Source organism: Vulpes vulpes, chromosome 9 (assembly GCF_048418805.1).
Source record: "Vulpes vulpes isolate BD-2025 chromosome 9, VulVul3, whole genome shotgun sequence".
Classification (NCBI taxonomy): Eukaryota; Metazoa; Chordata; class Mammalia; order Carnivora; family Canidae; genus Vulpes; species Vulpes vulpes.
The window spans coordinates 105381349-105397534 of NC_132788.1; the positions used below are offsets into that span (position 1 = coordinate 105381349).

General features: G+C 44.8%; 1 protein-coding gene across 5 annotated transcripts in view; it reads right to left on the minus strand.

Moving 5' to 3' along the window:
• The window catches only part of LOC112911851 (long-chain-fatty-acid--CoA ligase ACSBG2-like), a 63492-nt gene that overhangs the window by 25639 nt on the left and 21667 nt on the right, over positions 1-16186 (minus strand). For 3 of the 5 annotated variants that reach the window (XM_072721657.1, XM_025988539.2, XM_072721656.1), the window contains 2 exons: positions 4259-4359; positions 722-951 (listed from right to left, as the gene is read on the minus strand). In XM_072721657.1, the coding sequence (XP_072577758.1) occupies positions 722-951; positions 4259-4355 (327 nt within the window). In that variant the 5' untranslated portion in view covers positions 4356-4359. Of the gene's footprint in view, positions 1-721; positions 952-4258; positions 4360-16186 lie in introns of those variants that run through there. The other 2 variants (XM_025988541.2, XM_072721658.1) reach the window with 2 other exon arrangements.

Here is a 16186-nt window from a genome sequence, read left to right on the forward strand (position 1 = left end):
ATCCTGGGGAAAGCTGGCTGCCATAGTCTGAGGACACTCAACCCAATGGAGAAGAACAGGGAGCAAGGAACCAAGGCCTCCTGTCAATAGCCAGCCTTGTAAGTAAGCTTACAAGTAGACCCTCCAGCCCCAGTCAAGCCTTCAGATAACAATTTGACTCCAACCTCGTGAGAAACCCTAAAACTAAATTTGGGGTAATTTGTTATGCAGCAGTAGCTAATTGATACATAGAGATTTTTAAAAGCAAGATGCAGGGTGCCTGGGTGTCTCAGGTGGTTAAGCATCTGACTTTGGCTCAGGTCGTGATCTCTGGGTTCTAGGATCAAGCCCTACATTGAGCTCCACATTCAGCAGGGAGTCTGCTGTTCCCTCTGCCCCTCCCCCTGCTTGTGTTCTCTCTCTCTCTCTCTCTTTCAAATAAATAGATAATATCTTTTAAAAAAGCAAGATGTAGAATCATGGGTATAGTACACTACCATGTGTGTGAAAACTTGCATGTAGAGACATTTTATGCTATTATACACATAATTTGTTCCCCCAAAGGATTTACAAAAAACTGGCAATGGTGGCTGCCTCCATAAGAGAGAGGTCAAATATTATAGGGAAAATTCTCATCAGTTAACCTTCATATCTTATGGTGCCTTGTGCATTTTATACCATATGTATCCATATGTAGAATGCGTGATTGACTAAATGATGAATGAATGAATAATTCATTTACCTTGATCAAGGCCCTCGCTGCCTTCCGACAAGCTTCGTAGTACTGGTTAAAATTCAGAACTTCCCAATGCTCACTGTTCTTTGTTGCAAGGGCTGGATACATCCCAAATCGGCTGACCGACTCCCGAAAAAATTCAGGGATGGTTAATGGGGTCTCATGGCCTGGCCCATGTTTTGATAGCCTCAGAAGGACTTCTCCATCTCGATGAATGGTCCACAGCCTAGGTGTAACTGTAAACAGTCATCCGGGTTGGGTGGCAAATATTTTTATTAGTTTAATAACTTTGGAGGAGGAGTGTCCTTTTTTGGGCCTGAAGGGCTGAGTGTTGAATTAATCCCACTCCTTGAGTGAAGTCACATGGCCAACACCAGCCCATTCATGCTTTCTCTTTCTTATTTTTCCTTACTCCCTTCAACAACTTCCTATGAAAATTTTCACACACACAAGCAAGTTGGAAGGCTATATAGCCAACACCCTCTTACTCACAATGTGGATTCCACAACTGCTAGCATTTGCTGCATTTGCCTTATCACATCTCTGTCCAGCCATCTCTCTATATCCATGCATTGCTCCATCTATTTCAAAGTAAGCTGCAGCTGTCTATCCATTTCATCCTTAAATTCACATGCTTTAGCAGGTGAATCATTAACTAGAGTTCCAAATTCTTTATAGGTTTTTTTTTTTTTTTCATAATATAGGTTTTTTTTTTTTAAGGTAAAATTTACATGCAGTAGACTACATATGCTTTGGTCAGTGGAATGTGAGAAGTGGCTGGTGTGTGTGTCTCTCCCAGGCAGATGAAAGGCAGACACCTAGCAGAGGGAGAAGCAGGCTCCCTGCAGGGAGCCCCATGTGGGACCCGATCCCAGGACCCTCGGATCGTGACCTGAACCAAAGGCAGATGCTCAGCCACTGAGCCACCTGGGGGCTCCTTCCAGGCAGAAGGTTTAAGAGTCAGTGTGTGACTCACTGTACCTCATTCTCCTGCCACAAATATGGTAGGAAGCATATGTGGGGGGGGGGGGGGAACCTAGTGCCAGACACATAATGCAAACAAGAAACAAGTGTGTGTTGTGTTAAGCTCTTGAGGTTTGGGGTTGGATGTTACATCGGCATCACCCGGACCACCCTGATACCACCCCTTAATGTGGAACTCAAAACCAGTTTGTTTCCCTTCACCCTTCATCTCCTTTAGGGGTGTGAAGTGGTTGATCCCTAGAAAGAAGAGAAGAGGGTTTCCCCTGGAGAGAGTTGGCATGCAGTGTGTTCATCACCCCCCCCAACCATGGGTTAAGTGAGAGAAGATTCTGGAAACTCTCTTGGAGAACTGGGTTTGTGACTCTTGACTTTGTCTGACTGAAATTTATCTAGTAGAGAGGTGGTAGCTGGCTGTGGCTGAGTAGACAGCGGGGTTGGGAGAACACTGCGTGTCCACGTGCTATGGGGTGCTGTTGTTCCCCTTGACTGACATGGACCCCATGGAGGAGCTCCTAAAGGCTTTTGTCTGGAAGCCAGTAGAGAGAACCTGGGGATCCATGTTCAGAGGCAGACACTAAGGAAGGTCACCAGTGGGTGCTGAGAAAAGAGCATGAACTATGTATTAGTCAGCTAGGGCTGCCGAGACAAAGTGCCCCAGCACGAGAGGCTGAAACCACAGAAATCTGTTCTCTCAGTTCTGGAGATGATAAGTATGAGATCAAGGTGTGGGCAGAGTTGACTCCCTTGGAGGCCATGATGGAGAATCCGTTCCATGCCTCTGTCCTAGTTCCTAGCTATTTGGTGACAGTCTTTGGAGGTCCTTGGCTTAGAACCATCTCCCTGTGTGCCTGTCTCTGTCTGACTTGACCCTTTTCATATGGACACCAGTCATATTGGGTTAGGACCCACGCAAATGACATCATCATCACTAACTACATCTGCAATGACTCCTGTTTCCAAATAAGTCACATCCTGAGGTGCTGCGTGTTAGGGTGCATCTTAGTTCATTTGACATAATACAGCACACTTATAAATAACAGACATTTATTTCTCGTAGCTGTGGAGGCCGGGAAGTCAAAGATCAAGGCACTGGCAGATTCAGTGTCTGGTAAGAACCTACTTTCTGGTTCATAGCGGCTTCTCACTGTGTCCTCACCTGGTAGAAGGGGTGAGGGAGGTCTCTGGGGCTTCACCCTCATGACCTGACCCCCTCCTGCAGGCCCCCACCTCCTGATACAATCACACTGGGGTTAACTTTCAACACATGAGTTTTGGAAGGACACAAATATTCCACTTGGCAGATGGAGTCAGTTGAGGATCCCAAGATGAAATTCTGATGTAGTGCTGGTTCAAAGTCCAATGACTGGTGTCTTTAGAGGAGAGGAGAGGACGCCCACCCAGAGAAGAAGGCCATATAATGATAGAGGCAGAGATTTCCTTGATGAGTTTGTAGACCAAGGATCGCCAAGGATTGCCAAGAGCCACCAGGAGCCTGGAGAGCATGGAGCAGATTGCCCACCACAGCCTCCAGAAAGACCCAACCCAGCCAACGCCCTGATCTCGGGCTTCCAGCCTCCAGAACCCCGACGGAGGTTCTGTTGTTTCCACTAGTTGGTTGTAACAGCCCCAGGAATCTGACTCAGTGACCAAAATGAGATTTTGAAGATTACTATCATTTGAGAATGATCGTACAAGCTGTCATCCTCACCAACATTTTATGCACTTGGAAGATGGCAGCTGTGAAAGATAATGAAGACTCTCTATCTCATGGTGCTCCCTGCACTTCATTCCAGTGGCAGAGTGATTACAACATACAGATGAACATCATTACCACATACCTGCGCTATTTATGTGTTTATTATATATAGATACTACAAATATTAAAATACTATACTGCTACATAGTACAGTATATCTGTACTATATTATATTTATTAATATCTGTACGATATAAATGTTATTATATCTGCACTATATACATTTTCAATTGTGGCTGCACTGCATATAATTACATCTGCATTAACATATATATGAATACACATGCACTACATTATCACATCTGCACTATATATGTTATTACAACTCGCCTATATTGCATCTGGACTGTATATATTACTACATCTGCACTATACATACACAATGGCATTTGCAGTGTGTATATTTATATATATACACACAATTATATCCACAATATGTATTATTATATCTGTACTTTATATTATTACACCTGCACTATATGTATTATTACATTGTATACACACACACACACACACACACACACACATATCTGTACTATATGTGATGGCTCCTGGGTGCTTTACCAGGCTGTCCTACTAGGGAGATGTTATGGTCAATGTCCTGTGGCACAAACAATACAAATGAGGTGTCAAAAGAGCAAGCCCCTCACCCACTGTTTCAGGCACCTCAGCCAAAGCCAGGCGCCCAGGCAAGGAGCACCTATGTCCTGACTTTCTGGGCGGGGGGGTGTGCTCCTTTATGAAAAGTCTTGGCTGAGTCAATGCATCATCCTCTTCCCCATGCACACTCTAGCACAACATACCTTTGTTTTTATTCATGTTTATTTGAGAATCCATAACATTCTCTTCACGAGTCATTGGGCTTTTAGCCTTTTGAGATCTGGAGAGACCATTCTTCATTGTACTGCAAGGCACAAAGCAGGGGACTTAGCGGGGCTGGCAAAGGGGCTGCAAGTCTAAGCCAACTTCCATCCACTGGCCATGTCTGCCTAGAATCCTGCGATCCATTAGTCGTGCCTGTCCTGGACCTAGGAGGGGAGGACAGTGGTCTGTGTGCCAGAGATCACAGAGCAATTTTAAGTCCAGAGGGCCTTCAATCTGTGAGTTTCCAGAAGAGTCTCTTAAATGGTTGGAGCATAGAGACCAAGTGTATATGTGGTCCTGTGGGTGAGACAACATTTTGAATTCTCCCAAGGGAAAAAGAAACCCACAGGAGATTTCTGTTCTTGTTGGTTGCCCTAAAGATAGTACGACATGAAAACCCAAAAGATCTAAAGGAAAAACAGAAAATCTTGCTTCATAGGAAGTTTTTGATTTTCCACATGGCAAAAGAATGCCATAGACAATCAAACGATCAACAAACTGAGAAAAAATATGGATCACATGCCTAATAAAGGCTTGATTTCTTTTATATGTAAAGAATTCCAATGAACCAATAAAAAAATCCAGTACCCCAAGGGGCATAAATAGAAAGTTCCCTGAAAAACACATTTAAAATGACTTTCTCAGTCATGAGAGAATGCATAGAAAATATTATGATGTATTTCACCTGTCAGATTGACTAAGCTAAAAAAATTGAAAAATATATTAGCGAGGATGTGAGGGACAGACACTCTCATCCACTGTAAGGCTGAGGCAGCCCCTGGAAGGCAGTGGCCAGACCACAAGGTCGCTGAGCCATCCTTGGAGGACAGTGCAGTCTGGCTGCTGGGATCCTTGCATGCTCATTAACTGGGCTCTGTTGTTTGAAACCTTCTGTGTATGATGGGGTCAACCACCACTCTTTAACCTGGTCTGCTTTTCAGTGGGTTAATCTTTAAATCTATTAAGCAACATTCTTTTGAACATTTACTTAACAAAAAATTGATATTTTTCTAGATGAAGTTATGTTCCCCAAAATTCATATACTGAAGCCCTAACCCCCAGTCTGCTTATATTTGGAGACGGAACCTTTAGGGAGGTGATTCAGGTTAGAGGAAGTGATAATAGTGGGGCCCGGATCCAGTAGGATTAGCATCTTTCTAAGAGGAAAGGAAGCCAACTCCTGTTCTTGCTCCTCCTTGTGGGGACACAGCAAGGAGGCAGCTGTTTGCAAGCAATGAAGAGGGCTGTCACCAGAAACCAGCCCTGCTGACACCTTGACTTTGGACTTCCAGCCTCTAGAACTGAGAGAAAATAAATTTCTGATAAGCCACCCATTCTGCAGTATTTTTTAATGGCAGTCACAGTGAACTACAACAGTTGCATAGATATTTAGAAGATACTATTAAATGTCATTTAATGAACTGAGGAATTTAACGGACCAAAATTGCCGAAACATTTGAACATTTGGCCACATGTTTCATTAGTGAAATTCCCCTAAGCATGTAATTAAAATCACAACCCCAGTGTGTAATTTTGTTCCAACCAAAGATGTCCACAGACATCAAGACATCGTCAGCAGCCCCCTCGGAGGCTAGGATTGCTGGCTGACATTGTTTGAAAACAACGTGTCTGCGGTTTCCGTGAAGGGAGATTGTATTATCTTGCTCATGACAAGCATTATACTTGATACAAGAATCAAGCAGTCCTAAATTCTAGATTTGCAGGTAATTGTTCTCCAAGAATCAGGGATGCAGCAGACAAGAACCTGACAATTCACAGACTGGCTGGTGTAGCTCTACAGGCTGTGCACGGTTCTGTGCTAGCCGACTCCGGCTTTGTAGTTCAATGAAAACGAGTAGCTAGAAAGGCACATTGTGATATGAACCCAAATGAGTCCCTGTGACATTCATACACACGGAGGAGACCAATCAGTGGGATGAAGCGAATAGCCAAGCACAGCCAATCTGAATGAAGCTATGAACATGCCTGTAAAGACATTCATGAAGTGTGCTGCAGAAGCAGCAGCCAGGAAGTCCAAGGTCTTCCTGGAGCAACTGGATCTGGCTCAGAACCTTGGTGTCACCCTTGATCCACCCTTTCCCCTCCACCGCTCCCTCCTTCCCTCTCTTCTTCTATCCCTCTCTCTCTCTCTCACTTCCTTTATACTATCACCCTTCCACCCACCCACCCATCCATCTTTCCATCCTTCCCTCCATCTGTCCTTCCACCCACCCATCCTCATCCATCTATCTACCCACCACCTAACCAACTTCCCTCCCTCCCTCCTTCCCTCCCTCCCTCCCTTTGTCCTCCCTCCTCTTTCTTCTCTCCCTTGGCTGTTTCCTTTCTTCCTTCCTTGCTTCTTTCTGTCTTCTGCTCTCCTCTCTCCCTTTCCCCAACCCTGCCTTTCCTTCCCTTCTCCCTCTCTCCTTCCTCTCCCTCTCTTTTCCCCACATCTGGCCCATCAACAAATCCCACCAGCTCTGTCTTCAAAATAGGTCCCCAAACTACCACTCACCTGGATCCCAGGGACCCCGCCCAAGGGTGGATCCCATCAACCACCTTCAACGTGTGGATTCCAGCCAGATCCAGACCCAAGCAAGACATCTGTGATCAGTGGTGACGTGAACACTGACTGGATGTCAAATGCCATGAAGAAAGGATGGTCTCTTTTTAAAGTCTGATCATGGCTTTGGGACTAAGTCAAAGAATCCTTGTCGTGAAAGGATTCACACATGAAATTATGCTGTTTGGAGTATAAAATAGTCCATCAGGAGCATGGCCACATGGAGAGAACCAAGACCAACTCCATGTTGACAATTTTTGAAGCAAAATAATAAGTACAATTGTTATTGTCATTGGGGGGTGGGTCATGACACTTCCAGCTCTATTTGTGTGTTTGAAATATTTCATCATAAAAACTGTAAAAGATAAGAATAAAATAAAATGTTGGTCTAACCCTACCCCTCCTCTGCCTGCAGCCCTCCAGAGCTCTCACCTCCCTCAGGGTATAAGCCCAAGTCCTCCCCGTGCCCACATAGCCCTGCATGACCAGGCCCCTTCCTGCCCTCCCCTCCCTTCTCCATGGTACATCCCTACAGTGCAACACCACACCATAGAGGATGGAACTGTGGATGCAACAACTTGAGCATGTCTCAAAGGCTTGAGAGAAAGAATCCAGACTCAAAAGGCCACATGCTTTATGATTCCGTGTATGTGACTTTCTGAAAAAGGCAAAACCGTAATGACAGAGGACAGACTGGTGGTTGCCAGGAGTTGGGGTGCAAAGTGGGGTTGACTGTGAAGGGGGAACATGAGGGAATTTGGGGGAGGGTGGAAACAGTGACTGTGCTGCTAGTTATACAACTCCGAGCATTTGCCAAAACTCTAGAACTACACCAAAAAATGTGAATTCTCCAATGTGTGAATAAAATGTGCTGCACATCTTATTTTTTTAAATTTATTCATGAGAGACACAGAGAAGAGAAGCAGAGACATAGGCAGAGGGAGAAGTAGGCTCCACGCAGGGAGCCCGAGGTGGAATTCGATCCCGGGACTCCAGGATCACGCTCTGGGCTGAAGGCAGGAGCTTAACCAATGAGCCACCCAAGCGTCCCTGTGCTGTATATCTTAAAATGGACAATTGAAAAATGTTCTGTAGCTAACTCATTGGGTTTTCCAGTATCACTAAAGATAAAATGTAAGGAGCAAATAAATTGTTAGCAATCACTTCCTATTTCCTGTTGAAACTTAGTTCTTGTCCACAGTTTGCCAATTATGTGTTAGTTGTTTAAAAGCCTAATCAGGGTGTCTGGATGGCTCAGCTGGTTGGGCATCTCCCTCCAGCTTGTGTCATGATTCCAGGGTCCTGGGATGGATCCCCACATTGGGCTCCCTGCTCAGTGGGGAATCTGCTTCTCCCCCTCAATCTGCTGCTCTCCCTGCTTGTGTGCTCTCTCTCTCTCTCTCGAATAAATAAAATCTTAAAAAAATAAAAATAAATAAAAGCCTAATCGCTTTTCCAAGTATGTGTTACGAGATGAAAGCATTCTTTCAAGGGCTATATTTTTATTCTGTCAGTTTAAAGAGAAAAATTTCCTCCAGCCAGTTAATGTTTTATATTTAAAAAGATATATATAGGGGATCCCTGGGAGATAAATATATATATGCATATATATATATATAAAGGCTTACTTTGGCAAACTAAAAAAGAAAAGGTGTACTATACAACAAAATTATGTATCCCCCTTATGGATAAAACTTAGGAAAAAACATAAAAATGTAATCAAGATCTACCTTGTGCAGGGCACTGTGATGAACATTTTGGGGCTACTGTAAAGGACCTCGAGGACGGGATGAGGAGTGATGGCCTGATGTGTACAGAGTTTCCTTTCGGGGCAATGAACAATTTTTGGACCTAAACAGAAATGATGGTTGCACAAAACTGAATGAACAAAATGCCACTGAGCCATTCATTGTAAAAAACAAAAAACAAAAAAGTTAATTTTATGTTATGTGATTCTCACCCCAATGAAACACACCCCAGAGGGGTCGGTTCATGGTTACTGAATTGGAATGTTCTTCAAGACAGGGTATTAAATCAGGAAAGCAAAATTCAGGACAGCGTACAAAGAGGTGGCCATTTGTGTAGGTGAATGAGTTTGTATATGTGTTTGTGACACAGGAATGTGTTGTGTCTCTGGTCTCTAAGGGTTTGTTGCCTCCTTGGTGGTCATGAAGTGAAATGCAAGCAATCTGACCCCACTGCTGAAGCCTTGAGAAGGTCTCAGATCATAAAGTCCTCAGGTGCCTGTGGCCATCGGGGGACCTGCCCTGGTTTCTTTCAACCTTAACCATCATCAAGAATCCTTCTTATATACTCAGTGAGGGAGAAGGGCAGGGGTCGATCCTGGGACTCTGCTGTTGTCTTGTCCTTGTGTTTCCTGAGCACCTACTGTGTGCCAGGGGAGTTCTAGACACTGGGCAACAAGACAGACAAAAATCTCTCCTTGAGTTGACATTCTGGTTGGAAAAAACAGCCAGGAAATGAACAGAGATCAATTCAGATAGGACAGGATGAGCCTCAAAAACACCACGCTGAGTGAGAAGCCAGATGTCAAAGGACACAGCATCTGATTCTATTTATAGGCAAACATTCAAAACAAGCAAATCGGTAGAGACAAGAAACAGATGAGTGGGTGCCTGGAGCTGGGGACCGGAGTATGGGGTGTGATTGCTTATGGGCATACAATTTCCTTTGGGGATGATGAAAATGAAAATGTTTTGGAACCGGTAGAGATAGTGGTAAACTGTACTGAATGTTACTGAGCTGTGCACTTTACAGTGGTGACTTTTAAGGGCTCAGTCACTTAAGCATCTGCCTTCAGCTCAGGTCATGATCCCAGGGTCCTGGGATGGAGCCCGAGTCAGGCTCCCTGCTCAGCAGAGAGTCTGCTTCTCCCTCTGCCCCTCCCCCTGTTTGTGCTCTCTCTCCAATAAATAAATAAATAAATAAATAAATAAATAAATAAATAAATAAAATCTTTTTAAAAAACTTTAAAGTGGTGCATTTTGTGGTATGTCGGTATCCGCCAATTAAAAAAAATTCAGGTTGAAAAAATAAATAACATTTTTAAAAAAGATTTTATTTATTTATTCATGAAAGACAGAGAGAGACGCAGGCAGAGGGAGAAGCAGGCTCCATGCAGGGAGCCCAACGCAGGACTCGATCCTGGGTCTCTAGGATCAGGCCCTGGGCTGAAGGTGGCACTAAACCACTGACTCACTTGACCCACATTTTTTTTTTTTTTTAAAGAAGAAACTTCCTAGAAATAGGAGCCAGTGAAAATTCTAAGCATGCAACCTACTCTTTAGTCATTTTTGATTCGATAACTTTAGGAAACTTTTCTAAAATTAATTGATTTAAGTCTTTAACACTTTAAGTCCACCAAAATAAAAACAGATCATTTTTATGATATGATAACTATCGGACATGATATGTAAATTTATGGTATGTTTATTTTACTTATACAAAATAAATGTGCTCCTTTATTAAAAAAAATTATTCACATCGATGATGATCACAAGGGAAACAACAGAACAGGATGTTGTAATAGAGAATGCTGGGGTGATCAGGGAGGCCTCTCTGAGGAGGTGTCACCTGAGTTGAGTGAGATCTGGCGGATGTGGAGTTCTACTGGGGTGTGGTGTTCCAGTCAGAGCAGACTGTGGGTGCAGAGGCCATGAGATGGGAACTAGCTTGGCTATTCCTGGTGCAGAAGTCTACAGCTGACCTCTGGGAGCGAGGGGCGTATGGAAATAAATACAAAGACAGCCCTACCTCCTGCCATACTCCTCACCTCCTTAGCTCCAGCTACTTGGACCTTCTCTGCATCCCCACATGCTCCAAGCTCCCTCTCACCTCAGGGCCTTTGCACATGCTGTCCCTTATGCTCAAAACACTGTTCTCCTTAATCTTCATCTATCAATCCCTCCCCAAACTCAGCCTCTGCTTATGGGGTCTGTTCTTCAGGGGACTATCCCATTATCCCAGGCTGAGCTAGATCCACCCCCTTATTCCATGCGCTCTTCCCCTTTATTGCATGAGCTAGCTTTATAATAAGGTGTGTGTGTGTGTGTGTGTGTGTGTGTGAGAGAGAGAGAGAGAGAGAGAGAGAGAGACTCTCTTGTGTGCGTGTGTGTGAGAGAGAGAGAGAGACTCTCTTGTTGATCATTATATCCCTAACACAGAGCACAGTGCCTGACCCATGCAAACAATTAGGTGAGTAGGTATATATCTAAATATATTGATCCAGTAGACCTGTGGTTCTTAACTAGGGGCCATTCTGGCCCCCAGGGGACACTTGGAAGTGTCTGGAGACATTTTGGTTGTCACAAGTTGGGGGCTGCTATTGGCATCTAGTGGGTAGAGGCCAGAGATGCTGCAGTGTCCTGCAATGCCCAGGAGAGCTCCTCACAACTAAGAATTATCTGATCTCAAATGTCAATAGTGCCAACACTGAGATACTCTGGACAAGACAAGGCAGTTACAAGGTGCAGATGGCAAGTACAATTTGAGTGTTTTCTATATAGAAAAGTAATATGGGGGCAGCCCTGGTGGCTCAGCGGTTTAGCTCCTCCTTCCGCCCAGGGCGTGATCCTGGAGACCCGGGATGGAGTCCCACGTCAGGCTCCCTGCATGAAGCCTGCTTCTCCCTCTGCCTGTTTCTCTCTCTCTCCCCCTAATAAATAAATAAAAATTTTTTTAAAAAACAGCATTTAGAAAAGTAATATGGAAGCCCTACCCAGAGACATCTCCCTGTGATCTTGGGCTGGGGGATCCTGGTAAAACCAACAGTCCTGTTAAGACCAAGACTATTTAATACAGGACAGCAACAGCAAACCAATAACAGGTGGTTCTTTCCTATGCATCAAACACTGTTCTGAAAGTTTTACCTGCATTAACTCATTTAATCTTCACAGTAATCCTAGGTAGGTACTATTATTTACTATTAGCCCCCATTTTACAAATGAAACTAGAACACAACAAGGTTAGTTTGCCTATGGTCACAGCATAATTTTTTCTTCTCAGTCTTAGGAGCATTCATTCATTCATTCATTCATGAGCAGCTGTAAGTGGGAGCTTCACCAAAGCTAACGTCAAATCCAGCCACGTGTTTGAAGAATCTTGACCAGATGAAGAATGTCTGTGTATTGAGACGTCAGAAAACAGTAAGTCAAGACAGGCTGGGATAAGATATTTTCTCTGCTCATATCCCAAGGAAAAATTCATATCCAGAATATGAGAAGAGCACCTCTGAATTAAAAAGGCATAGGTAGGGCAGCCCCAGTGGCGCAGCGGTTTAGCGCTGCCTGAAGCCCGGGGTGTGATCTGGAGACCCGGGATCGAGTCCCATGTCAGGCTCCCTGCATGGGGCCTGCTTCTCCCTCTGCCTGTGTCTCTGCCTCTCTCTCTCTGTGTGTCTCTCATGAATAAATAAATTTCTTTAAAAAAATAATAAAATAAAATAAAAAGGCATAGGTAAATAATCCAACAGGAGATGGGTGAAAACATGAGCAAGCAGTTCACAGAACAGGAAACTGAATGGGCTGTAAACACAGGACAAGATGCTCAGATTCTGGGTAATCAGGGAAATGGACATTAAAGCCAGAATAAGATACCATTTCATTCCCCGTAGATACAAAAATGCATCCAAGTGCTGGAGAGGAAAGAGAATGGGAGCCCTCCTCCTCTGCTGGTGGGAGCTAAAGGTGGCACACTCAATTGGCAAAACTCTGGTATTAACCATTAATAGTGAACATATATGTATCCCTCACGTGGTATTTTAACTCCCAGGTATATATACCCCAAAGAAACTCTTGCACATCTACTCCAGGAGAAACGGAAAAGAAGGTTCACAGTAGTAGTGATAATAAGAACCCCACACTGGAAAACCCCTAATGTCCATCAGCAGAAGAATGGACATATCCATTAATCCAGGAAAATACACAAAAACTCAGGTGCATTTCCCAGCCGTGATGCTGACAAAGAAGCAGGATGCAGTATGATTCGATTTATATACAGTTCACAAACAGGCAACATTGATTAGTACTTGTTTGGGTGCTGATTAAAATTAAAAACTGAGGGAAAGTTTCTGCAGACAACTCAGGATAGGGGTTACTGCTTTCAGGGGAGGGGGGAACATAAGAAAAGAAGTAGGACATACAGCGGACTTCCAAGTTCCTAGTAACGTTTTATTCCAAAGATCAAGTAGGTATATAGACATGTATTGTTATTCATTAAATTTTCAGATATATTTGGTATCATTTTCTATGCAAGAGGTTTCACATTTTTTAAAGGTTATTCTAAATATTTACTTATTTGTTTTAGAGAGAGCATGGAGGGGGTGGCAGAGGGAGCACCTACTGGGGGAGAGAGAATCTCAAGCAGACTCCCACTGAGCACGGAGCATGACACAGAGCTCGATCCCACGACCCTGAGATCATGACCTGAGCCAGAATCAAGAGTCAGACACCCAACCAACTAAATCACCCAGGCGCCCCTGTTTCACCATTTTAAAAGGCCACATAGGGTTTATTGTAACTGTAAAAACCATCAAATGTTTTATCGACATGAGTTACTGCATTTACAAAGGGTGAAAAACATACGGTGTCTTCAAGGTAGAATTCGATGAAATATTCATTTGTTTATGAAAAGCCTTAGTAAATAAGAAATGGAAGACATTTCCTTAACTTGATAAACAATATCCAGCAGAAATATGCAATAAATATTATACTTAATAAAGCAACAAAAGTACTGGAAGAATTTCTAAGAAATCGGGAATAAGACAAAGATGTCAGCTGTCACAGCTTCTATTCAGCATTGATCCGAAGGTTCTTAGCCAATGCAGTATCACAAGAAAAATAAATGAAGAGAATGCAGATTGGAAACAGACAACATTGTCAGTTTGCAGCTAATGTGATTGACTACTTAGACCATCCAATAAACCAAAGAGTTATTAGAAATAAAAATTTCTATAAGGTGATTAGGCAAAAGAGCAATAGCTTTTTTGTACACCGGCAGCAATCAGTGAGAAAATGCAACCGAAAAAGATACTGAGGGTTTAGCTCAAGACCAAAATGTGTGCCTGTGGTAAGGCTAAGTCCTAGTGAAATATGCTGCTGAGTGACAGCCAGACACTGAATCCCAAAGGACCCCCACATACCCCTCTCCCGTACTATTGTCACCTGCTGCTTGCCATGAGTCCTGGCCATCACATTATAGCATTCGCTGCCGAGACATCTGGCCACTCAGAGGGCTTTCTTCTTCCACAAAGATGATAAACAAGTTGCCTCTCCTGGAAGTCTGGACATGTGCTACACTTTCCCAGGCCCCATCACTGTCTGGGTCCAGCCAGGATGGTAGCGGTGACAAGAGGCAGAAAGGTGGGCAGTATTCCTCCCCGACAGCCCTTCTACTCCATTCAACCTTCCAGAACCTTCCATCCCAGCCACCTCTTGTGACATCACTGGCTGGCCCTGCCTCCCCACCCCACCCCCACCCCTGGGGGAAACTGCTTCTGTGGCAGGAGGTTTGCTGTTCTCTTTTCACTCATTCATCTGTCCCTGCACGCATATGTGCGTGCATTGCACGCCTGCCATGGAGTTTGTCAAATTTGCGTGAGGCCACCACAGTTAAACGTTGGCCATTGCGCTTGATGCTAGGGACATAAAGAGGAGCAAAACCAGGTTAGGTCTGCTCAGGAACACAGCAGGAAAACCTAGACTCACACAAATGAATGCAAACTTACAATTGTGCAGAGAGACCCACAGTGTGTCAAGTGGATTTGATGAAGGACCCGACACAGGGAGGTCAGGAGAGCTTCCCTGAGCGGAGACAGCAGGGGTCTCACCACTTTCTATCACTCTGCCCTGCGTTATGTATCATCGGTCGGCCCCCCCTTCTCTATGTCTGTTGTGCTCACTGCTGCATCCCCGGTGGGGCACACAGTAGGTGCTCAATACACGAAGATTTATCAACCAAACATTCTGTGCCAGGAGAGAAAAGAAGAAGGAGTGTTCCGTTGTCTCTGGAGATTTCTGGGTGGTCCGGGCCCATGGCTGACCGATGTTCACACCACAGACTCTGAGGTGGCTGTGGCTGGGAGAGCCAGGGTCCACTGATATCCATTTAGCTCCTTCTCTAGACTCTTCTCCTGAAGACTGTGTCTCCCAGGCCCCTCGCTGCTACATGTGGTCATCTGGCTAAATCCTGACCCATGGGACAGGGAAAGAAGTGATGGAGGCCGCTTTGGGGTCATGCCTTTAGTGGATGGGAGATGGCGTTCATGGGTAGGCGAATCCATGGGGACAGAAAGGAGAGTAGAGGTGCAAGGAGCTGGGGGGAGGAGCGATGGGCAATGGTTCCTAGTAGATACAAAGTCTCCCCTTGGGGCGATGAAAAGGTCTTGGAACTAGACAGAGGTGGTGGGTGCACGACATGGTGAACGTACTAAATGCCACTGAGTTAAACTGGTTGATGGTTAATCCAATGTGAAGTCTTCCTCAACAATTTTTAAATAAGTAGATCATTATTCTGACCCTGTGGCATGATTTAATACTCCGAAGGCCCTCCGTTAGTGGGTGAGAGAGGCCAAGCCACTGGGCTACGGTCACGCAGGAAGCAAGAGGCAGAGAAGCAGACGTCACGCTTACTTCCCCACCCCTGCTGCGTCCCAGCGCTTCACAGAGCATCCTGACTCTCAGAGAGGCTTCGGGTTGTGGTCCCCAGACCCGAGACCTGGCAGCTGCACTGCCGAAGAACTGTCCCAGACTTTACAGCTGGAGAAACAGAGAGGGTAGGTAGTCTGCCCAGAGGCACACAGCTGGTCAGAGGCGGGTGCCTGAGGACGCCAGTTCTAGACGGACGTCATCTCTCTGAGCTTCACTCTGTCCTGACCAATGTTGAAATTCCTCCTACGGGTGCCTGGGCCTTCCTCCTTGTGTCCCCATCCTCCGGATATTTCCTGAGGATCCAGCCCTGCGAGTGCACCGCTCACTGTCCTCTGGCCCTGGCCCTGTCGGGTACTGTCTTGATTTAAAATCTTGACGTTTTGTGCGTCGTGGGTTTTTGGCATCTGGGCTGATTTTTTTTTTAACATATTGCATTAAAATGCTTTTCATCTTGGCAGCTATTTCTCTGTGTTATTATGGGTTTTTGGCTTTCCCCTTATATTTGGTCCATTCACCCCCACCCTGCATACTTTTTTTTTATTTTTTAATTTATGATAGTCACACGGGGGGGGGGGGCAGAGACACAGGCAGAGGGAGAAGCAGGCTCCATGCACCGGAAGCCCGACGTGGGATTC